This window comes from Rutidosis leptorrhynchoides, chromosome 6, assembly GCF_046630445.1.
Source record: "Rutidosis leptorrhynchoides isolate AG116_Rl617_1_P2 chromosome 6, CSIRO_AGI_Rlap_v1, whole genome shotgun sequence".
NCBI classification, from domain to species: domain Eukaryota; kingdom Viridiplantae; phylum Streptophyta; class Magnoliopsida; order Asterales; family Asteraceae; genus Rutidosis; species Rutidosis leptorrhynchoides.
The window spans coordinates 353,381,085-353,407,851 of NC_092338.1; the positions used below are offsets into that span (position 1 = coordinate 353,381,085).

Genomic DNA, 26,767 nt, shown 5'->3' on the forward strand with positions numbered 1-26,767 from the left:
ATATAGAGGTCAAAACCTCGCAACGAAATCAATTAATATGGAACGTTTTTAGTCAATAAGAACGGGACATTTCAGTTGGTATCCGAGCGTTGGTCTTAGAGAACCAGAATTTTGCATTAGTGTGTCTTATCGAGTTTGTTAGGATGCATTAGTGAGTCTGGACTTCGACCGTGTTTACTTGAAAAATGATTGCTTAACAAATTTTGTTGGAAACTATATATTTTTAACATGTGAATATTATGTGATATATTAATCTCTTAACGCGTTTGATATTATGTGATAGATGTCTACCTCTAGAACAAGTCCCATTGACTCACCTAATAATAATGAAGAGTCAAATGTAAATTGGAATGATTTGTGGACTGATTCACAAGTTCCCGAAGAGGAACCGGAAGAAGAGTCGGAACCGGAAGAAGAATCGGAACCGGAAGAAGAATCGAAACCGGATGAAGAAATAGAACCGGTGGGGGAAATAATAAAACGGTTAAGTAAAAGAAAATCCTCAACCAACCGACCAAGGTTAATTATGGTCAATGGTGTTTCCGCCAAGGAAGCAAAATATTGGGAGGATTACCAATTCTCCGATGAATCGGATTCCGACGAGAATTCCGATGATGTTATAGAAATTACCCCAACTGAATTTAAAAAGGCAAAAGAAAATAATAAGGGAAAGGGCATAAAAATAGAGAAATCTAATTCCAACCCCGATGAACTTTATATGTATCGTCAACCCCCGAAGTCCTTAAGTTGTAACAATGACCCGGGAACCTCTAAACCACCAGGTTTTTCTAAACCAATGTGGATCACGACGGCTCGTATTAGGGGAACATCATATATCCCTAGAAACTTGGCAAAACGAACCAAAACCGAAGAAGAAGAAGAAACGAGGGAGTCAGAATAAGATAGTTGTATTCGTGTGGTGTAATATATGTAATATAGTGTTCGTATACTTTATGATATATGTAAAAATTGCTTGTATTAATAAGTATTTTTTTTATGAATCTAACTCTTGTCTATTTTACAGTTTAAAAACACAAAATGGATAGACAACCCAATATTTTAAGAGACCTACCCGGAGACATGATTGATGAAATCTTGTCTAGAGTCGGCAAGAATTCCTCGGCACAACTATTTAAGGCGAGATCAGTTTGTAAGACATTCGAAGAACGTTCCAAGAATGTCTTGGTTTATAAGAGACTTTCGTTTGAAAGATGGGGGATATCACATTGGGAAACCCATAAGTTACGATGTGTTTACTTTGACGCATATATTGCGGGGAACCCAAATGCTATTTTACGCAACGGGTTAAGAAATTATTTTGACTCAATATATCCGAATATTGGACTTCGTGATTTAGAAAAAGCGGCTAACATGCAACATAAAGAAGCATGTTATGCTTACGGATTAGTAATGTTCGCTTCTCACCAAAGTGAGAACAAGAACATCGGGCTACAACTATTAAACAAAACGTTTCCACAAGTGACGGAGTCGGTAATTGGGGTAAGAAATGAGGTTTTTAGATTATTACGGGACTGTTGGACATTACGTAACCCTCGTCCCTTTGACGACGCTACAACACGCTGTCTTATCAACGGCCATAACGGTTATGTTGCACAAGACCAAGGATGGGAAGTAGTCCTAGTAAAACCAGAATGCATGACTTGTTTCTGGACGTATGAATTACGTGTCTTTATTGCCTTTGCTGAACGACTTGTGTACTAGCTAGAATTATCTTCACAACTATCTTGTATCAAAGTTATTGTGTGCTATATTTCATGCTTTATGTAAAATAAGCGGTATTGTAAGTTTGTAAAATATTGTATAAAAGTTTGAACGCGAAATATTATTATAATCAGTTTTTCATATAGAATTGTAGTAGTTGAATTGTATATTAGCTACTAAGTATGAACTTAACGGGTAGGTACTACCCGAATTTAAACTTATAAAACGCTAATATGAAGAAAAAGCTTTTATAAATGAGTTCATATTATGCTACGAAATACTATTAACTACTCTTAATATTCTGTATGATTAACTTGTTCCATTTAACTATTTTGAAGGAAATGGCACCGACTACTCGACACACCGTGAATATGAATGAAGAGGAATTCCGTACTTTTCTAGCTTCAAACATAGCCGCAGTACAGGCTGCGCTACATACCAACAATAACCTTGGATCTAGCAGTACAGGAAATCGTGTAGGATGCACCTACAAAGAATTCACTGCCTGCAAACCTTTGGAATTTGATGGAACCGAAGGACCGATCGGATTGAAACGGTGGACCGAGAAGGTCGAATCGGTGTTTGCCATAAGTAAGTGTACTGAAGAGGACAAAGTAAAGTACGCTACGCATACCTTCACAGGTTCTGCGTTAACATGGTGGAATACCTATCTAGAGCAAGTGGGACAAGACGATGCGTACGCACTACCGTGGTCAGCATTCAAGCAATTGATGAACGAGAAGTACCGTCCCAGAACCGAGGTCAATAAGCTTAAGACAGAACTTAGAGGGTTACGAACCCAAGGATTTGATATTACCACGTACGAAAGACGATTCACAGAATTGTGCCTATTGTGTCCGGGAGCATTCGAAGATGAGGAAGAGAAGATCGACGCGTTTGTGAAAGGATTACCGGAAAGAATCCAAGAAGATATAAGTTCACACGAGCCCGCCTCCATACAACAGGCATGTAGAATGGCTCACAAACTCGTGAACCAAATTGAAGAAAGAATTAAAGAACAGACTGCTGAAGAGGCCAATGTGAAGCAAGTCAAAAGAAAGTGGGAGGAAAACGGTGATAAGAATCACCAATACAACAGCAATAGCAATTACAACAATAATCGCAACAATTATCCCAACAATCGCAACATCAATCGCAACTACAACAAACGGCCCAACAACAACAACAACAACAACAACAACAGCAACTACAACAATCATCCCAACAACAATAATAACCGCAACAACAACAACAATCAGAAGCAGCTATGCCAAAGGTGTGAAAAGAATCACTCGGGGTTCTGCACCAAATTTTGCAACAAGTGTAAAAGAAATGGTCATAGCGCGGCGAAGTGTGAGGTCTACGGACCAGGGGTTAATAGAACGAAAGGAACAAATGGTGTCGGAACGAGTAATGGCGGAGCAAGTAGTGTCGGAGCAAGTTATGCCAATGTAGTTTGTTATAAATGTGGAAAACCGGGCCACATTATTAGAAATTGCCCGAACCAGGAGAACACGAATGGACAAGGCCGTGGAAGAGTTTTCAATATTAATGCGGCAGAGGCACAGGAAGACCCGGAGCTTGTTACGGGTACGTTTCTTATTGACAATAAATCTGCTTACGTTTTATTTGATTCGGGTGCGGATAGAAGCTATATGAGTAGAGATTTTTGTGCTAAATTAAGTTGTCCATTGATGCCTTTGGATAGTAAATTTTTACTCGAATTAGCAAATGGTAAATTAATTTCAGCAGATAATATATGTCGAAATCGAGAAATTAAACTGGTTAGCGAAACATTTAAGATTGATTTGATACCAGTAGAGTTAGGGAGTTTTGATGTGATAATCGGTATGGACTGGTTGAAAGAAGTGAAAGCGGAGATCGTTTGTTACAAAAATGCAATTCGCATTATACGAGAAAAAGGAAAACCCTTAATGGTGTACGGAGAAAAGGGCAACATGAAGCTACATCTTATTAGTAATTTGAAAGCACAAAAACTAATAAGAAAAGGTTGCTATGCTGTTCTAGCACACGTCGAGAAAGTACAAACTGAAGAAAAGAGCATCAATGATGTTCCCGTCGCAAAAGAATTTCCTGATGTATTTCCGAAAGAATTACCGGGATTACCCCCAGATCGATCCGTTGAATTTCAAATAGATCTTGTACCAGGAGCTGCACCAATAGCTCGTGCTCCTTACAGACTCGCACCCAGCGAGATGAAAGAACTACAAAGCCAATTACAAGAACTTTTAGAGCGTGGTTTCATTCGACCAAGCACATCACCGTGGGGAGCTCCTGTTTTGTTTGTCAAGAAGAAAGATGGTACATTCAGGTTGTGTATCGACTACCGAGAGTTGAACAAACTTACCATCAAGAACCGCTACCCACTACCGAGAATCGATGACTTATTTGATCAACTACAAGGGTCGTCTGTTTATTCAAAGATTGACTTACGTTCCGGGTATCATCAAATGCGGGTGAAAGAAGATGATATTCCAAAGACTGCTTTCAGAACACGTTACGGTCATTACGAGTTTATGGTCATGCCGTTTGGTTTAACTAATGCACCAGCTGTGTTCATGGACCTTATGAACCGAGTGTGTGGACCATACCTTGACAAGTTTGTCATTGTTTTCATTGATGACATACTTATTTACTCAAAGAATGACCAAGAACACGGTGAACATTTGAGAAAGGTGTTAGAAGTATTGAGGAAGGAAGAATTGTACGCTAAGTTTTCAAAGTGTGCATTTTGGTTGGAAGAAGTTCAATTCCTCGGTCACATAGTGAACAAAGAAGGTATTAAGGTGGATCCGGCAAAGATTGAAACTGTTGAAAAGTGGGAAACCCCGAAAACTCCGAAACACATACTCCAGTTTTTAGGACTAGCTGGTTACTACAGAAGGTTCATCCAAGACTTTTCCAGAATAGCAAAACCCTTGACTGCATTAACGCATAAAGGGAAGAAATTTGAATGGAATGATGAACAAGAGAAAGCGTTTCAGTTATTGAAGAAAAAGCTAACTACGGCACCTATATTGTCATTGCCTGAAGGGAATGATGATTTTGTGATTTATTGTGATGCATCAAAGCAAGGTCTCGGTTGTGTATTAATGCAACGAACGAAGGTGATTGCTTATGCGTCTAGACAATTGAAGATTCACGAACAAAATTATACGACGCATGATTTGGAATTAGGCGCGGTTGTTTTTGCATTAAAGACTTGGAGGCACTACTTATATGGGGTCAAAAGTATTATATATACCGACCACAAAAGTCTTCAACACATATTTAATCAGAAACAACTGAATATGAGGCAGCGTAGGTGGATTGAATTATTGAATGATTACGACTTTGAGATTCGTTACCACCCGGGGAAGGCAAATGTGGTAGCCGATGCCTTGAGCAGGAAGGACAGAGAACCCATTCGAGTAAAATCTATGAATATAATGATTCATAATAACCTTACTACTCAAATAAAGGAGGCGCAACAAGGAGTTTTAAAAGAGGGAAATTTAAAGGATGAAATACCCAAAGGATCGGAGAAGCATCTTAATATTCGGGAAGACGGAACCCGGTATAGGGCTGAAAGGATTTGGGTACCAAAATTTGGAGATATGAGAGAAATGGTACTTAGAGAAGCTCATAAAACCAGATACTCAATACATCCTGGAACGGGGAAGATGTACAAGGATCTCAAGAAACATTTTTGGTGGCCGGGTATGAAAGCCGATGTTGCTAAATACGTAGGAGAATGTTTGACGTGTTCTAAGGTCAAAGCTGAGCATCAGAAACCATCAGGTCTACTTCAATAACCCGAAATCCCGGAATGGAAATGGGAAAACATTACCATGGATTTCATCACTAAATTGCCAAGGACTGCAAGTGGTTTTGATACTATTTGGGTAATAGTTGATCGTCTCACCAAATCAGCACACTTCCTGCCAATAAGAGAAGATGACAAGATGGAGAAGTTAGCACGACTGTATTTGAAGGAAGTCGTCTCCAGACATGGAATACCAATCTCTATTATCTCTGATAGGGATGACAGATTTATTTCAAGATTCTGGCAGACATTACAGCAAGCATTAGGAACTCGTCTAGACATGAGTACTGCCTATCATCCACAAACTGATGGGCAGAGCGAAAGGACGATACAAACGCTTGAAGACATGCTACGAGCATGTGTTATTGATTTCGGAAACAGTTGGGATCGACATCTACCGTTAGCAGAATTTTCCTACAACAACAGCTACCATTCAAGCATTGAGATGGCACCGTTTGAAGCACTTTATGGTAGAAAGTGCAGGTCTCCGATTTGTTGGAGTGAAGTGGGGGATAGACAGATTACGGGTCCGGAGATTATACAAGAAACTACCGAGAAGATCATCCAAATTCAACAACGGTTGAAAACCGCCCAAAGTCGACAAAAGAGCTACGCTGACATTAAAAGAAAAGATATAGAATTTGAAATTGGAGAGATGGTCATGCTTAAAGTTGCACCTTGGAAAGGCATTGTTCGATTTGGTAAACGAGGGAAATTAAATCCAAGGTATATTGGACCATTCAAGATTATTGATCGTGTCGGACCAGTAGCTTACAGACTTGAGTTACCTCAACAACTCGCGGCTGTACATAACACTTTCCACGTCTCGAATTTGAAGAAATGTTTTGCTAAAGAAGATCTCACTATTCCGTTAGATGAAATCCAAATCAACGAAAAACTTCAATTCATCGAAGAACCCGTCGAAATAATGGATCGTGAGGTTAAAAGACTTAAGCAAAACAAGATACCAATTGTTAAGGTTCGATGGAATGCTCGTAGAGGACCCGAGTTCACCTGGGAGCGTGAAGATCAGATGAAGAAGAAATACCCGCATCTATTTCCAGAAGATTCGTCAACACCTTCAACAGCTTAAAATTTCGGGACGAAATTTATTTAACGGGTAGGTACTGTAGTGACCCGAACTTTTCCATGTTTATATATATTAATTGATATTGATATTTACATGATTAAATGTTTCCAACATGTTAAGCAATCAAACTTGTTAAGACTTGATTAATTGAAATATGTTTCATATAGACAATTGACCACCCAAGTTGACCGGTGATTCACGAACGTAAAACTTGTAAAAACTATACGATGGCATATATATGGTTATATATATAGTTAACATGTTTTTATTATAAGTATGTATCTCATTAGGTATTTTAACAATGAGTTATATACATAAAAATGAGACTATTAATTTAAGAAACTCGAAAACGATATATATAACGATTATCGTTATAACAACGTCTTACTAGGTACATATGAATCATATTAAGATATTGATACACTTGGTTAATTATGTTAAATGATAAGTAAATATATTATTAAGTGTATTAACAATGAAATACATATGTAAAAATAAGACTACTAACTTAATGATTTCGAAACGAGACATATATGTAACGATTATCGTTGTAACGACATTTAACTGTATATACATCATACTGAGATATATTATATATCATAATATCATGATAATATAACAATTTAATATCTCATTTGTTATAATAAACAATGGGTTAACAACATTCAACAAGATCGTTAACCTAAAGGTTTCAAAACAACATTTACATGTAACGACTAACGATGACTTAACGACTCAGTTAAAATGTATATACATGTAGTGTTTTAATATGTATTCATACACTTTTTAAAGACTTCAAGACACTTATCAAAATACTTCTACTTAACAAAAATGCTTACAATTACATCCTCGTTCAGTTTCATCAACAATTCTACTCGTATGCACCCGTATTCGTACTCGTACAATACACAGCTTTTAGATGTATGTACTATTGGTATATACACTCCAATGATCAGCTCTTAGCAGCCCATGTGAGTCACCTAACACATGTGGGAACCATCATTTGGCAACTAGCATGAAATATCTCATAAAATTACAAAAATATGAGTAATCATTCATGACTTATTTACATGAAAACAAAATTACATATCCTTTATATCTAATCCATACACCAACGACCAAAAACACCTACAAACACTTTCATTCTTCAATTTTCTTCATCTAATTGATCTCTCTCAAGTTCTATCTTCAAGTTCTAAGTGTTCTTCATAAATTCCAAAAGTTCTACTTTCATAAAATCAAGAATACTTTCAAGTTTGCTAGCTCACTTCCAATCTTGTAAGGTGATCATCCAACCTCAAGAAATCTTTGTTTCTTACAGTAGGTTATCATTCTAATACAAGGTAATAATCATATTCAAACTTTGGTTCAATTTCTATAACTATAACAATCTTATTTCAAGTGATGATCTTACTTGAACTTGTTTTCGTGTCATAATTCTGCTTCAAGAACTTCGAGCCATCCAAGGATCCATTGAAGCTAGATCCACTTTTCTCTTTTCCAGTAGGTTTATCCAAGGAACTTAAGGTAGTAATGATGTTCATAACATCATTCGATTCATACATATAAAGCTATCTTATTCGAAGGTTTAAACTTGTAATCACTAGAACATAGTTTAGTTAATTCTAAACTTGTTCGCAAATAAAAGTTAATCCTTCTAACTTGACTTTTAAAATCAACTAAACACATGTTCTATATCTATATGATATGCTAACTTAATGATTTAAAACCTGGAAACACGAAAAACACCGTAAAACCGGATTTACGCCGTCGTAGTAACACCGCGGGCTGTTTTGGGTTAGTTAATTAAAAACTATGATAAACTTTGATTTAAAAGTTGTTATTCTGGGAAAATGATTTTTATTATGAACATGAAACTATATCCAAAAATTATGGTTAAACTCAAAGTGGAAGTATGTTTTCTAAAATGGTCATCTAGACGTCGTTCTTTCGACTGAAATGACTACCTTTACAAAAACGACTTGTAACTTATTTTTCCGACTATAAACCTATACTTTTCTGTTTATATTCATAAAATAGAGTTCAATATGAAACCATAGCAATTTGATTCACTCAAAACGGATTTAAAATGAAGAAGTTATGGGTAAAACAAGATTGGATAATTTTTCTCATTTTAGCTACGTGAAAATTGGTAACAAATCTATTCCAACCATAACTTAATCAACTTGTATTGTATATTATGTAATCTTGAGATACCATAGACACGTATACAATGTTTCGACCTATCATGTCGACACATCTATATATATTTCGGAACAACTATAGACACTCTATATGTGAATGTTGGAGTTAGCTATACAGGGTTGAGGTTGATTCCAAAATATATATAGTTTGAGTTGTGATCAATACTGAGATATGTATACACTGGGTCGTGGATTGATTCAAGATAATATTTATCGATTTATTTCTGTACATCTAACTGTGGACAACTAGTTGTAGGTTACTAACGAGGACAGCTGACTTAATAAACTTAAAACATCAAAATATATTAAAAGTGTTGTAAATATATTTTGAACATACTTTGATATATATGTATATATTGTTATAGGTTCGTGAATCAACCAGTGGCCAAGTCTTACTTCCCGACGAAGTAAAAATCTGTGAAAGTGAGTTATAGTCCCACTTTTAAAATCTAATATTTTTGGGATGAGAATACATGCAGGTTTTATAAATGATTTACAAAATAGACACAAGTACGTGAAACTACATTCTATGGTTGAATTATCGAAATCGAATATGCCCCTTTTTATTAAGTCTTGTAATCTATGAATTAGGGAACAGACACCCTAATTGACGCGAATCCTAAAGATAGATCTATTGGGCCTAACAAACCCCATCCAAAGTACTGGATGCTTTAGTACTTCGAAATTTATATCATATCCGAAGGGTGTCCCGGAATGATGGGGATATTCTTATATATGCATCTTGTTAATGTCGGTTACCAGGTGTTCACCATATGAATGATTTTTATCTCTATGTATGGGATGTGTATTGAAATATGAAATCTTGTGGTCTATTATTATGATTTGATATATATAGGTTAAACCTATAACTCACCAACATTTTTGTTGACGTTTTAAGCATGTTTATTCTCAGGTGATTATTAAGAGCTTCCGCTGTCGCATACTTAAATAAGGACGAGATTTGGAGTCCATGCTTGTATGATATTGTGTAAAAACTGCATTCAAAAAACTTATTTTGTTGTAACATATTTGTATTGTAAACCATTATGTAATGGTCGTGTGTAAACAGGATATTTTAGATTATCATTATTTGATAATCTACGTAAAGCTTTTTAAAACCTTTATCTATGAAATAAAGGTTATGGTTTGTTTTAAAAATGAATGCAGTCTTTGAAAAACGTCTCATATAGAGGTCAAAACCTCGCAACGAAATCAATTAATATGGAACGTTTTTAGTCAATAAGAACGGGACATTTCAGTGAGGGGGGTTAGCACAAGGCTAAGTGAATGGAATCATCTAACAGATCTAGCATACAGTACCAACTTGTACAACTACAGCAACTACAACAATCAATGACAGGCAACCGACAACTAACAACTGGCAACTATCAACTGGCAACTATCAACTAGCAACTATGCTCCAACTAGAGACTCGACGACTTGTACGAGCAGCGTCTACCGAAAGTCCTTACTACCGAATCCCCAGTATAGTAAATCCACACGCAGGTGATGCGTCATTCAATACTATACTCAACAAACAGTAGCCAACTGGATCCAACCACAACAAGGTTGACCTCTCTGAGCTGAACCTAACAACAATAGGTTCCAACAGGCAACTACAACTTGTGCACACAACTGTTAAGCAACTACCACTAGGAACAACTGTCCCTACGACTAGCATGGCAACTCTACAATGATCATTATTACAACATATCTACTAAGCATAACAACTAAAATAATATAACATAGTAGCACAACTTGCTACTCTATACTACACCCGGAGATAATCCCACTCACCGATTACCAGCAACAGAAGGCACTCAGAATTCTAATCTTACTGAGCCTTCTCTTCGTCCTTATCACCTGAGAATAGACATAGCACAGTCAGTAATCATGTCTTGATAATAACACGACAACAAGACAATAACACAACAATACTAAAACCAACACTTAATCACTTTACAACTGGTCTGTCAACTGTACGAGTAACACCATCACACGCACGTTTGAGAACACTCAACCGTGCGGTTGACAATTCACTCGTACGTTTGGCCTATGACCAAACATCCAACAATGACTCACCTGATCCGTACAGTTCACTACACGAGTGACCAGTGACTCGTATGAGTCACATCTCAACCGTACGTATCATCACAATCAAAACATAAGTTCCCATCACTACTCACTCGCACGGTTCACCACACGGTTGACTACCTCAACCGTACGAGTGAAGGCTCACTCGTGCGAGTGATGAAGAACAGTAGAAACATCTATTTATATGGGTTTCAACCCAAAATCACAACATCAGACAATAATACATACACTAAATCAACACCTACAACATGTATTCACTATATGATAAGTCTACATTATAATTTCAGCCCATAATGACACTCAAATGCGTGCAAAATAAGGCATAAACCCTAAAACCCCTTTTTCTGATCAAAATAAAGTTTGATCTAGTTTCTTAAAAGTTTACCATTAGAAAGGATTTTTCATTACGATTCCAACGATACTTTATTCATCAAAAACGGAGCTACGGTTTGAAAGTTATGACCAAAACAAGTTTCCACAAAATCTGACCAGCTGTCACACGTGTGACTGAGGCCTCACTCGTGCGAGTGAGCCCTCACACGTGCGGTTGACCCTCAAAAGTGTGGTCACTCGTACGAGTGACCTGTCACTCATGTGGGAGCTGAAGAACAGCTCCAGCACGCTGTTTTCCGCGTTTTTGGCCCAAAAACTCGATTTTTGCAAGTTCTAACACCAAAACCACTTCAAATACATCATATAAACTATATAGCAACTATTTCTAACATCAATTAGCACTAACAAACACATTCAAGCAAGAATCAAACCCAAAATCACACTTTTAAACTCATAAACCCAAAACTCAAATTTGACAAGATTAAAGCATGAAATCAAAGCACAAACCTGAGAATAGTGATTACTATGATGTTAGAATTCAATCTCTAAGGCCACACAATCCAATTTCAAGCATAAATCAAATAGGGTTTCAAGGGAGTAAGAGTTTAGGTACGGAGTATAATTTCTAATTTGGGGAAAATGCAAGAAAAGTCTGGAAGCAGGCTTATAAATGGGTTAAAACTCATACCCCATAACACACGGGTATTTATCAGTTATCTGATATCTTTCGTACTTCGTTAGGAGGCCCTAACGGAGTCCAAATTCAACAAACGAACCTGTTCTGTGACCCTTGTCACAAACTGGTCTCAACTAAATAACCAAATAATTATAAACATATAATTATTAAAATCACTAATTACACCATACCCAAGGGTACAATGGTCATTTCAACTAGCCCCAAAACGCGGGTGTTACAGAATAGCAACATAAAGACACGGTATAATTAAGAATAGTATCACCCCAAGGCAATAATAGAAGTAAACAGATTTTTCTGGTGGAAGATTGAAAAGAAGGATGACAGGAATGATAATTAGGAAAATATCAAGAATTAGAACTGGATTAAACATTTCCATCATCTTTTGGATGTATGAACTAAGAAAGAAAGTATAGGAATGGTGAGAATAATGGAACGAAAGAGTTTAATTTATAATGGAAATACCAGACAGAGTAAACGAGGCAGATCATTGTATTTAATTATAGAGATCTTAAATTCCTTATTGGCCGAAGAATCAAATCTTTTAGATTTCGAAGATTCTCTTTAATCCCTTAAATTTCGGAAATCAATTGTGACTACATCACTGGTTAAGTCAAATCTATATTTACTCATTCCACCCTTTTGTGATAACTTCACTCGTACGCTTCGCATAATCGAATCGTTTTGGCTATAGTACTCAATGATGATGAAACTCTTTTTATCAATTCATATTCGTCATGAAAACATTTTTATTGTTAGCCATGACCATCCCACTCAAATTTCGGGATGGAATTTCTTTAACGGGTAGCGAGTGTGACGACCCAGAAATTTTTGACCAATTTAAACTTAATCTTTAAATGATTTCGACACGATAAGCAAAGTCTGTAATATTGAAGTCTCAAAAATTTTGAACTATGTTCATGTATTCATTTACCCTTTGACAAATCTCGATGATTCACGAACCAGTGTTTGTAAATATGTATATATATAAATATGTGTAGGTATATATATAAATATTACTTGTGTATATATATATATTGTTATATTAAATTTAATTGTTTAAAATATATAATTAATAAATGTATTTACTTAGTAAAAATTTATTATTTAAAACTGTTCTTATATATATAAAGAGCATATTGAATAATATGATTTTGGACCTATTCTGTAAACGTCTGTAACACTCGGTTGACATTTCTTCAGTGTTCATAATGATATAGTACATATGTATGAAGATTTAAAATGAAAGTTGAACTGTAAATTGATTACAAAGATTTTAGGTTTGATAAAAATAGTTTTTACCTTTTTAATTTAAATATTAGCACTTCGTACATGTTAATTGAAACAGAAAAATAAATAATTAACTAACATTTTTGATCAGGTTTCAAACAGTTAATAAGTGGAATAATTAAATATATTTAATCTAAAAATTTGGGATTTTTAAGAACACTTTTATCCGTTAACTGTTTAGCAATGGACACGATATGATATCCTGTTAAAGTGTCGGTAGGATAGATACAATGTTATGTCACGGGTGTTAAGTTAAAGATACTGTTTCCTTGCTTTCTCCAATCTAACTAATTCTATATATATAATTACATACACATTACAGTCACAAAAAGAGATATACATCTTCTTCTTCTTCCACACACCACAATTCTTTTAATCTCCTATAATACACGATACAACTCTGGTGACTTCATCAACTCCGGCTAAGGTAGAAACGATAATGATGAGATCAATCATTAGAACCCTTAAAATACTATATTTGGTTTCTATATTCGATCCTAGTTAGAAACCCACTTCACCACAATATCTCTCTGTGATCTTGGCTCAAACCACCCTCACGTTGATCAACACCAGAGAATGAACCTATCTTGATCACCATTTAAACTCCCACCACAACCACAACTAACCACAATATATCTCTCCTGTTTTAGTTCTCGTCAATCATCACCTCCACAACTCCATCACCCACAACTATCTCCTACAATCTGCGTGAACTTGAACCACCCTTGTAGCCACCATGTACCGCCATTGCAGTCACCATTCGCCATCACACAACCTCCATACATCTCTCTTTCTCTCTCTACAATCATCCTCACCGTACCATCAACCCGTCGTTGGGATTATATAATTTTTTTCCTTTTCTCGCTGCTATGTTGGCCTACAAACCCACACACCACTCTCACTAGTTTCTATCTGTGCAAACCGTTTTCATTGTTTTTGTTTAGCCACTCTCAACGATGAACACCTCATCAAACATATCGTGTGTGCCTGTTACCCATTTTGTATTTCTGCTTCAGTTTAAAAACCCCAACAACCGTCACCTCTCGATCCCTGGTGTCTTGTTTCTATTTCTGTTTCACGTTCCACTGCTGCTACTGTCGGTGTTCTGGCTCCCTTCGAAAACCACACACATTCACCAATATTTTTTTTTTTTATTTCCTTGATGTGCTACAGCTATTTCGGTTTCCTATTATAATGAACATGTCAATTTAATATTAAGAAAGGTGAGTGGAGATTAAAGAGGTGATGTTTATGTGCGTATACTTTTCCTTTGATGGCCAACATGTAACCCCACTTGCCAAAAATCTTTCGGTGATAATAGTAATACAAATGGAGAATCCAATATCTAATTTGTATTTTTTTTTTAAACTGAAAACTCAGCTGGGCCACTATATTACTATTTGGGCTTAGAAAAGCCAGTTGGGCCAAGATTTGCAAATTGCATCGGTGCTTTGTTTCTTCCTGATCGCTGTATATATCCGACTCAAATTTTGCAACAACAACAACCATTAAACTATATCTGTTTCTAATACTAATCGAGCAACAACAACCCCCACCACCACAATGAAACTATCGGCCACCTTTACCATACAGTTTCCTAGCAATGTTTCGAGCAATGAGCACGCGTAGAGCGTCTAGAGGTTACGAGCCATTGGGCATCGGGGGAACACCTGTGAACGATCTATTGAAAGATGCAAAGATGATCAGATGAAGGACAATAGCCACAAAACTTGGTTCATTATGAAGGTATCTCGATACAAAACTCAACAATGTTTATGTTGTTAGGCTTATGTAATGGTACCTTTTCACATCTCTTAAACAAGACGAACCGAAACTAACCGATATGAAACCATATGACTATCAGTCTCGGTTACAATAAGAGACAGTTTCGTGACTTAAAACGTGAAATGAAATTTGAGAACTAAACGTTTACACAAATACTCTATTATGAATTAATAATAAGTACTAGTTGTCTAGATTAAGATTAATAGTGATACTTGAATGGTTTAAAATTAATATAATGGAGGAAATTGAAAGTTAATCCCATGGTTATCGAGAGGTACCAAGTGACGAGATGAAAATGATGATTTCGTGATGGAATGGTGATGGTGACGGGTATGATGAAGATTATGAGGGCGACGATAAAACATGATAATGATGAAGTGATTATGATAATGATAGATAATATGATTATTTGATGATGATGATGTTATAATAATCATGATGATCGATGGATTAGATTAAGATGATGATAACATTATTGATAATGATACTATTAAATAAAAGGATGTTGAGGTTAAATTTAGATGATGTGCAGATTCGTATTTGATAAAGATATAGACACGTAAGTTTACCAAAACAAACTGGCGGTTCATTGGTTAGTAGTGTCTTTGTTAATCAAGAGGTCATGGGTTCGAAACTATGCAATTGCAAATATATATATATATATATATATATATATATATATATATATATATATATATATATATATATATATATATATATATATATATATATATTTTAATAAAAGCTGTCTGGTGAGGGTCTGTTGGGCTACTTTGTGGATCCAATTAAACATACACATGGGCCATTATCTTGGGCTCCCTTATAGTAAATGGACTTAATATAGGATTATTATTATTATTATTATTATTATTATTATTATTATTATTATTATTATTATTATTATTATTATTATTATTGTTGTTGTTGTTGTTGTTGTTGTTGTTGTTGTTGTTGTTGTTGTTGTTGTTGTTGTTGTTGTTATTATTATTATTATTATTATTATTATTATTACTACAAATAAAAAGACTAATGTTATTATCAAAATTATTATTATCAATGTCATTATTAGTATTATTATTATTTTTTTAGTATTATCATGATTATTAATTTAACAAATAAAAGATATTAATATAAAAAAATATATAATTATTACATATATCTTAAAACTATCTAATTTACTATTTTAATATAAATGTAACATATATATATATATATATATATATATATATATATATATATATATATATATATATATATATATATATATAACATTTAAAAATAACAAATACATTATAATAAATAATAAATAATATAATTAATATATATAAACTGGTTTGATTATTATTACATGTTAATTATATGTTTTAATATATATACTTGATATAGGTTCGTGAATCCGAGGCCAACCTTGCACTTGTTCAATGACGTCATATGTATTTTTACTACGAAATACAGTATAGTGAGTTTCATTTGCTCCCTTTTTAAATGCTTTTGCAATATATATTTTTGGGACTGAGAATACATGCGCTGCTTTATAAATGTTTGACGAAATAGACACAAGTCCTTAAAACTACATTCTATGGCTGGATTATTAAACAGAATATGCCCCTTTTTAGTCTGGTAATCTAAGAATTAGGGAACAGACACCCTAATTGACGCGAATCCTAAAGATAGATCTATCGGGCCCAACAAGCCCCATCCAAAGTACCGGATGCTTTAGTACTTCGAATTTATCATGTCCGAAGGGAGTCCCGGAATTATGGGGATATTCTATATGCATCTTGTTAAGGTCGGTTACCAGGTGTTCACCATATGAATGATTTTTGTCTCTATGCATGTGACGTATATTTATGAGAAATGGAAATGAAAATCTTGTGGTCTATTAAAATGATGAAAATGAATGATTACGATAAACTAATGAACTCACCAACCTTTTGGTTGACACTTTAAAGCATGTTTATTCTCAGGTATGAAAGAAATCTTCCGCTGTGCATTTCCTCATTAGAGATATTACCTGGAGTCACTCATGATATATTTCAAAAGACGTTGCATTTGAGTCGTCGAGTTCATCAAGATTATTATTAAGTCATTTATAGTTGGATATATTAGAAAATGGTATGCATGCCGTCAACTTTCGATGTAATGAAAGTTTGTCTTTTAAAAACGAATGCAATGTTTGTAAAATGTATCATATAGAGGTCAAGTACCTCGCGATGTAACCAAATGTAATGTATTCGTCCGGATGGATTAGGACGGGTCCTTTCATAAATTGAGTTTTTAACACGAACGGTTTAGAGTTTAGGCATTAGGGTTTAGGGTTTATGGATTAGGGTTTGGTGTTTTGGGTTTATGGAATAAACCCAAAACACCAAACCCTAAACCCTAAACTCTAAATCGGGCTAAATTTTACTTCACAAAACATGGAAAAAAAAAACGTTCACATTCTTCACGAACAATATTATCTTGAATGTTATTTTTGTCGATCGTTTTCCCGCCTAAATAATAACATTCATCACGAAGTGTCTTTTCTAAATGTTCATATTTTCGTTTGATCTTGATGCCGGAAAAAAAAATTTCAAAAATAAGCGGAAAAAAAAATTTATTTCTCCCCGATTGGCTACTTCCCTATTGATCCTGACCATATATATATATATATATATATATATATATATATATATATATATATATATATATATATATATATATATATATATATATATATAAGAGATTTGTTTAGCTTACTTGTCAACAAAATCATTTTTTAAGGGATGAATGACAAGTGGAATTTACACTTGTCAAATTTTCAATGATTGTGATTAAAATTCATTAAATAAATGATTAATAACAATATTAGAGAATAAAGAAATTAATAAAAAAAATGAGAGCAATTAGTACGGGTAAATCTAAGAGATCGTTGTAACTAATCAATGATTAAAAATATGATTAATTATAGTAGAACACATCATTCCTTATAACAACTCACGAGTAAAATATAATTTGTTTAAGAAAAAAAAGTAAACAGCCCCTTACTCTATAGCAAACCATATAGATTAATTACCACTTGTGAATTAGTAGACCACTTACGATACATATTCATTATTGTGTCGTTATTCATTTATATGTCATTATTGTGAACCAAGATCGCTAGAGGAAAAAAAAATTATGTTTTTATGTAAGTAATCTTCAAACAGATTTTGAGTAGTCGTGCAACGCAAAAGCTCAAAAAATCAACATTATTAAATACAGAGTATATTTTTGACCTGTTCACAGTTAGCAAAACCCAACTGTCAAAAACAAATCAAGGATTAACCTTGTAACCGTCAACAGTGTTAAAAGAAAGTGATAACGGATTAACGGTCAGCTGAGTTTGTGTGATTGTGTCGGTGAGTCACGAAAACAGACGTTGCAATCAAACCTTCAAATGAATAATAGTAGTGAATTTAATTTAATTTAATTTAATTTAATGGGGAACCATAACTCCAGCGGCCCCCACCACCTGCGAAACCGTACAAATACTGTAACACCTCCATCACAATCACAAATCCCGGTTAAAATGGCAGCGGCAGCAGCAGCAGCAGCAGCAGCAGTTCCGTACGCAAATGTGGATTCTACCTTGCGATCTCTCGCGGGTCAAGCTGAAGGCTTCGGTCGATTCGCAATTGGTGGACTCCACGGCGAGATATATCATGTTACCACGCTATCAGGTTAATTATTACTCCCTATTATTAATTAAGTAATTATTAATTATTGGATTGGATAGTTAGGGTTTTTGATTTATAACTACAAAGTTCCAATAACAACTGTAACTTTTATTTGATCGATTAAAGTGATTGCTGTTGAGTCTATAGTCAGAGAAATTAATTTCATTCTGAAACGAGTGCTATATGTTATGTGAATATCTTATGTGAAAATCTTCGAATCTGATTTAGATGACGGGCCGGGATCACTTCGAGCTGGATGTCGAATGAAAGAACCTTTGTGGATTGTTTTTGAAGTTTCTGGCACTATTGAATTGTCATCTTATTTAAATGTATCATCTCACAAGACCATTGATGGGCGGGGACAAAGGATTAAGCTAACGCGCAAGGGAATTAGGCTGTATGAATGTGAGCAAGTGATTATATGCAACCTAGAGCTCGAAGGCGGTAGAGGGCATGATGTTGATGGCATTCAAATCAAGCCCAATTCAAAGCATATTTGGATTGATCGTTGTAGCCTCAAGGACTTTGATGATGGATTGATTGATATCACCTGCCAAAGCACAAATATCACAGTATCCCGGTAACTACATCTATGGATTAATTCTCTAAAACTGATTTTTAATTGTATACCCATATATTTGAAACCGATTATCTACTACTTGAAACCAGAATAATCAAATAATTTCTTTCACAATATATCTGGGATAAAGTTATCTAAATGCTATCACTTTTCTAAAAGATATTATGTGAAATAAGAGGTATGCATACCATAATGACTACTTTAGGCAATTATGTAGCATATGTTTGACCTTAACTCGATGCAATTTATTACATGGTCACTTAAGATTTCAACCGACTAACCTTCTTATTATGTTATGCATTTTAGTTGTCACTTTTCAAACCATGACAAAACGATGCTTATCGGAGCCGATCCTTCACACCATGGTGACAGATGTATGTGTGTCACCATTCATCATTGTTTCTTTGATGGAACTATACAACGTCATCCTCGTGTTAGGTTTGCCAAAGTACATCTTTATAACAATTATACCAGAAATTGGGGCATTTATGCTGTCTGTGCCAGTGTTGAATCACAGGTTAATTGCTACATAAACTTTGTTAGAAAAACTTATTTTTTTTTTTTTTTTTTTTTTTTTGAGCAAAGGAAATATTTTATTAAAAAGGCCAGGATATTCCCAAAGAGCCCAAATACAAACACAATGACCCAACACCAAACAACACAAAATACAAGAAGACAAATACACCCCAACACTTATACAAACTTAAACCGATTGTTAACCCATTTCATATTCCATAAATCTGCAACTTTCCTAACAGCACTTGAGTTCTTGACTGTAAGAGAGAGCAGCTTCCATCGAATGTAATTCTGGACATCTTCACCCACCTTTAATGCTTCCTTCTTCTGGTGACGAAATAACCTAGCATTCCTTTCACGCCATACAAAATACACACAAGCAGCTATTACAAGCCTGTTAACTATATTCCATATGTTCTTAGTAAATGGGTAAACTGCCATCCTTTGCACAATGCTGTCCAGACTATACGGCAGACCTCTAAAAATCAATTTGGCCTTAATATCTTTCCATACACAGCTACTAAACTCACATTGAAAAAATAGATGATTAATTGAATCATTAGTTTTTTCACATAAAGGGCATAACAGCTGCACTTGAGGCATCCATGATTTCATTTTATCTTGAGTGTGAAGCCTATGAAGAGTAGCCAACCACATAATAAAAGCATGCTTTGGCTCTAGCCCCTTAAACCATATGACATGATGCCACCCAACCTTGACTCTATTACTCCTTAAATCCCTCCAAACCTGCTGAGTAGAATAATTAACAACACTGCCATCATTTTTCTACCATTGTAGAAAAACTTATTTATTTGTTCCTTTAAAAGCTAATATATATAACAGCATATTAATATTGATGGTTTCTTTTAGATATTCTCCCAATGTAATATATATGAAGCAGGAAAGATGAAGGTAGCTTTTAAGTATCTTACAGAGAAGGTAACTTATATTCTCCATACAAATTCTTTTAATTACGTGCTATTAGTCTAACCTTGTTCAACATCAGGTTCTATTATACCTGGCAAACGGGTCAGGTTGGGTCGGTTTGGTTAATGGGTCAACACGTTTTTGGGTTGAAATGGGTCATGGGTCAACAGGTAAAAATTTTAAACGGGTCCAAACGGGTCAGGTTGGGTCAGTTTGGGTAACAGGTCGAAACGGGTAGCGGGTCAAATGGGTCAAATAGTTCTAAACAGGTAATATACTTTTACATTTGATTTTTTACATTTATTATATTGTTTTAGTTATTATTAATATTAATATTTATTATATGTATAAGAAAATATTAATATACATAATAATTGATATAACCATTAATGCTTTCATAAATTATTGACGGGTGAATCTTGTTATACTTGACCCATTTGACCCATTCACATGAGCCATTAGACCCGTTCTCTATTTATTGAACTTAAGATTTGATACCCGTTTGACGCGTTCTTTTATATATTTTATAAGACTCAATAGGTTGAAGAAAAACTCATTGGACATTTTTTTAAGTTTTGGTTTACATTGTTAGGCCTAATTTATTTAAAGACCCAATTGACCTGAAAGCTTGACCCATTTGACCCAAATTAGAGAGAATGGGTCTCAATTGCCAGGTATAGGTTGTATACTTCTATTGGAGTTATATGATGATGTGTCACTTATTACTTGGGTGTAACTTGTTTTGCTGAATATAGATTTACCAAAAGATCGGTGTATTTTGCGCAGGCAGGTGACAAAGAAGAGGCAAGCACAGGGTGCATTATATCTCAGGGTGACTTCTTTATACCCGGTACACAACCGGGTTTATTGGAACACGCGACATCAAGTAGCTCGTTTCACCCAACCCAATACTACCAAACATGGACCGTTGAACCAGCAACAAACGAGCTCCAACAAATTCTCCAACATTGTACAGGATGGCAACCCATTCCTCGCCCACCTGGTCTGTAACAAATTGCATTAATTTTTTATATTAGAGATGTCATATCTGAAATACGCGTAGTTTAAGTATTCATTTGACTGATCCTGTATAAACTTTTGATTTACTCTGAAATCTATATAAATAATTAAACTGTGCGTACTTCAGGGTCTGAAATCCCAGTCAAAATGGCGGCAAAAGTTCCGTACTCAAATGTGGATTCTACCTTGCGATGTCTTGCCGGTCAAGCTGAAGGTTTCGGTCGATTCGCAATTGGTGGACTTCAAGGCGCGCTATATCATGTTACCTCGCTTTCAGGTTAACTATTAATTCCTATTATTATTATTGGTTAGGTTTTTCTGATATATAAATACAAAGTTCCAATAACAACTAATACGTAATTTCGGAGTTTTTAAAACTATATACAATGCATCTACAATCTGAAACTTAATTTTACTCTGGCAATAAGGGTACAAAGAAATTAAACACTTATATTCTAATTTTTTTTTTTTTCCCTGAAACCTTGCTATAAAAGTTCAAATCTCAAAATTTAACAATCAACATACAATCACTCAAACAATAATTTATTTAGTATCGTGTGTTACATTCTGAAGTTGATGCTCTTGTTGGGGATGAATGTGAAAATCTTTACCTATTTTTCGGGTAGTTAGGTAATTGATAAGGGAACACAAATGTAAATCAGTTACTTCATATTTCTGTTATCAATTAATTACTTTTTTTTCACCAAAATTATAGATTTACTTTGTAATAATGAATCTGACTTAAAAATTAAGTTGCATTTAAACTATACGTATCATCATTAAGAATAAGAATATGAAATCATTAGCATTTTGACAGAGGATAGAGTTTTTTTGTCATTATATTTTTGTGAAGGCGTGCCAAATATCTTTATGTGAATATCTTCGAATTTATTTTAGATGACGGGCCCGGATCACTTCGAGCTGGATGTCGAATGAAAGAGCCTTTGTGGATTGTATTTGAAGTTTCTGGCACTATTGAATTGTCATCTTATCTAAATGTATCATCTTACAAGACCATTGATGGCCGGGGACAAAGAATTAAGCTAACGCGCAAGGGACTTAGGCTAAAAGAATGTGAGCATGTGATTATATGCAACTTAGAGCTTGAAGGCGGTAGAGGACCTGATGTTGATGGCATTCAAATCAAGCCCAATTCAAAGAATATATGGATTGATCGTTGTAGCCTCAAGGATTTTGATGATGGATTAATTGATATTACCCGGCAAAGCACAAATATCACGATATCCCGGTAACTACTTCTGGATTGATTATCGAAAACTGATTTTTAAGTATGATCAACCACTAGAAATTGATTATCTGCAAATGAAAACAGCAGGGCCGTCCTGTCGAATTTCTGGGCCCTGTGCCATAAATAAAAGTGGGCCCTTATATAAAAAAAATTTCAATTACAAAATAATAAAGTTTAATAATACTAATAAAGTCATAATTGCTATCATCAATCAGAATAACGGACATAGAAAACATATTATCACATTCAATAGAAAACGTGGCATGGTGTATTTTCTATTTTAGTTTTTTAAATTATTAATTATCAAATGGACTCATGTATGGATAATGTGCATATGTATGCAACAATAGAATATATTTTTTGGGCCCCTATAGATATTGGGCCCTGTGCGGCTGCACGGGTTGCACGGCCCAAAATCCGGCCCTGGAAAACAGAATAATCGGATAATCCTTTTCACAATACAACTGGGCTAAAGTTAATTAATTGCTACATACTTTTCCAAAATAATATGTTTAAATAAAAGGCACGTATACCAACAATGACTATTTTAGGCAATTAGACCTATTCTAACCGTGCGTCAAACGCCCTCCGTCAGATTACGTGTCCAAACTGACGGATTTTAACGGGGCGTTAGTTTTTGTCAGTAGGGGGTGTCAGTTGGGCTATTGACGCAAAAAAACGTCACTTTTGCCTCAACTAATCAGATATGTTTCTGATTTGATAAATATATATTTTTTAGAATTAATTTATTTTTTCCCACCCAATTTCTAATCAGATTTTACCACATCACCCTACCCAATATTTGACACAAAAAAACTAACACAACGGTTATAAAATGTCAGAAACCGACACTGCCTAATCACAGTCGGTTTGCACTTTTTGGCCAAAAAGTGCATAAACTGCCTGTGATATCACAGGCACCATTAGGAATGGTCTTATGTAGCATATATTTGGCCTTATTTCGATGCAATAATCAGAAGATGATCACTTTCTAAATGCATTCCCGAACATCCCTAAGAATTTAAGCAACTAACCATCTTATTTTGTGCGTTTTAGTTGTCACTTTTCAAACCACGACAAGACGATGCTTATTGGTGCCGATGCTTCACACTATGGGGACAGATGTATGTGTGTCACTATTCATCATTGTTTCTTTGACGGAACTATACAACGACATCCTCGTGTTAGGTTTGCCAAAGTACATCTTTATAACAATTATACCAGAAATTGGGGTATATATGCGGTCTGTGCCAGTGTTGAATCACAGGTTAATTGCTACATAAACTTTGTTAGTAAAATTTATTTGTTTGTTGAATATATAACAACATATAATTGTTTTCTTATAGATATTCTCGCAATGTAACATATACGAAGCAGGACAGAAGAAGGTAGCTTTTAAGTATCTTACAGAGAAGGTAAATTATATTCTCCTTAAATTCTTGAAATACCTGCTAGTAGTCTATCTGTGTTCAAGATCAGGTTATATCCTTAGGCTGCGTTTGTCTCTTAACTGAATGGCTTAGTAGTGCGTTTGCTTATGACATTTGAATGACAAATGATGTTGAGCTGTTCAACAACCGTTCGGAGTTGAATTACTCTCTTAATCATTCAACACATCAGTTTGATTTGATACCCCTTAAGTCATATCCATATCCAGAACACTTATCAAACAGTTATATTCATTAAAAAGGTAATACATTAATTTTACATCATTCATAAAGTTGATTCAAAATGATTATCAAACAGATTATTATTGTTCTTTTAATATTTAATATTTAATCAAAACCTTTGAATCATTCATATGGTACTTATGACTTGTGTCTAATTTGTTTGTGCTAAAGGGGCATTTTTTCTAAGTATAGATTGGAGAAAGGCAAAAGACACAAACCTTCGACACATCACATCATATATACACATTTGTGATTTATCTAAGTGAGACTTGAGCCCACGACCTTTGGTTTGTTGGGGTAGCCCGATACCGCTTGCATATAGGCCCGTTGGTTTATCACTACATAATTTACCAAAAGATTGGTGTATGTTGTGCAGGCAGGCGACAAAGAAGAGGCAAGTACAGGGTGCATTATATCTGAAGGTGACTTATTTACGCCCGGTACACAACCGGGTTTATTAGAGCAAACCACATTAAGTAGCTCGTTTCACCCAACCCAACACTACCAAACATGGACACTTGAACCTGCAACAAAGGAGCTCCAACAAATTCTCCAACACTGTACAGGATGGCAACCCATTCCTCGCCCACCTGGTCTGTAAAAAACTGAATTGTTTCTATATATAGGTACGAAGATGTCGTATATATAGTACACATAGTTTAAGTATTCGTATGACTGATCCTGTAAAAACTTTTGATTTACTCTGAAGTTCATATGGTTTAAGCATCTGAATTCCAACATTTAAGATATCATTTGTTAAGTTGTGTCTTTATATACTGTTACCTATTTTTTTTAAATCAATGTAACGTTTTTAAGTTATATCAATTTTATTTGATTAGCATCATTTATAATTTATTTGTATTTCTTGTATGGATGCTTTATTGAAAAGTTCCAAATTTTATCTACCTTCTTAAAAATAAACATCCTAAGTCCCAACATCTCATACTCTATTGCTCTCATATCTAAAGTTGTTTCACTTGCCTTAAAATAAAAGAAAGTAATATTGTTTTACTTTAAAATTGTAGCAAGAGTATATCTAATATTAGTTTTTTTACTCGATCCTTTCAATATATAAGGGAGAATTTTTGATTAAAAAAACTTATAGAATCATGTGTTTTTTTATTTAAATAAAAAACTGATACTTGAAATTAATAGTAAAATGTCAAAATATCCCTTTGCGTAAATAGGTTCTACATGTTCTCTACCTACCTAAGTTCTTCATGAATCATCTCTCTATATATATTTATATATTTCTATGTATATATTAAGATGAACACTTATAAAGTATGAGCATTAATTTTGAAACTATAAAGCAAAAAATATTGAATAAGTTCATTTTTTAGTGAAGAGAAAATATGTGTGAGAGAGAAAAACAAGAGAGAGAGAGTGTGAGGCAAGGCACGTCTTCGGCAAGCACGGCGGGAGTTCGAGGGAGATACAACGGTCGCTACGAGAACAACAACAATCATAGGTGGTCAAACCGAAATCGATTAACATCGTACATGTTCTACAATTTTCCCGATGACTGGAAGGTGGTAGATTTTTGGAAACTCTTCAAACAATATGGGGCGGTGAGAGACGTTTATATGGCCGGAAAAAGACTTTTCAACGGCCAGAAGTTCGCATTTGTAAGGTTTGCGGATGTTAATGATGCTGACAAACTGTTGAAGAAGTTAGAATCAATCAAGGTTAACGAGGTGATGGTTAAAGTTTTCAAGGCAACTGTTAGGGCTCCAAAGAAAGCAGTTCCAGCTCCTCATAATAAGATTCCAAATCAGTCTACCGGTTTTGATGCAAATCGTCTTCATGATGGGCGTACCTTTACTGATGTGTTAAGGAAGAGAAAGGAGACTTCAGATCTGCGTGACAAACTTAATGAAAAGAAAAGATGGGAAGAGGTCAAGAGGGATGTTCCAGATTATGGGGATGTTAAAAGAGAAAAGGTGGTGGTTATTGATGATGTTAAGAATGCAGATAGTGATGATAAATATGCAGATAATGTAGAGTTATTAAAAAATGCAGTCGTTGGGAAGGCAAGGAATAATGATACTATTCTAAACCTGGAT

The 26,767-nt window shown here is 34.8% G+C and overlaps 1 protein-coding gene across 5 annotated transcripts; it reads left to right on the top strand.

Moving 5' to 3' along the window:
* The first annotated feature begins 18,492 nt into the window (after window positions 1-18,492).
* LOC139853095 (probable pectate lyase 4) lies at window positions 18,493-25,526 on the top strand. 5 transcript variants are annotated; one of them, XM_071842464.1, is made up of 10 exons: window positions 18,493-18,742; window positions 18,968-19,319; window positions 19,626-19,836; window positions 20,706-20,774; window positions 21,549-21,765; window positions 21,910-22,059; window positions 22,680-23,031; window positions 24,088-24,298; window positions 24,378-24,446; window positions 25,078-25,526. In XM_071842464.1, exons 1-10 carry the CDS (start codon window positions 18,502-18,504, stop codon window positions 25,300-25,302), a joined length of 2,097 nt encoding a protein of 698 aa, XP_071698565.1. In that variant the 5' UTR covers window positions 18,493-18,501; the 3' UTR covers window positions 25,303-25,526. The 5 variants fall into 5 exon arrangements, with proteins under 5 accessions (XP_071698565.1, XP_071698566.1, XP_071698567.1 ...); XM_071842465.1 differs by having other exon boundaries at window positions 25,082-25,296; XM_071842466.1 differs by lacking the exon at window positions 25,078-25,526 and adding an exon at window positions 24,894-25,066.
* The last annotated feature ends 1,241 nt before the right edge of the window (window positions 25,527-26,767 follow it).

Coding starts and splice junctions, on each gene's coding strand:
- LOC139853095 (XM_071842464.1), top strand. CDS start 18,502: ATGGGGAACCATAACTCCAGCGGCCCCCACCACCTGCGAAACCGTACA. Junction 21,766..21,909: donor ACCCATTCCTCGCCCACCTG/GTCTGTAACAAA, acceptor TGCGTACTTCAG/GGTCTGAAATCCCAGTCAAA. Junction 24,299..24,377: donor GTGCCAGTGTTGAATCACAG/GTTAATTGCTAC, acceptor GTTTTCTTATAG/ATATTCTCGCAATGTAACAT.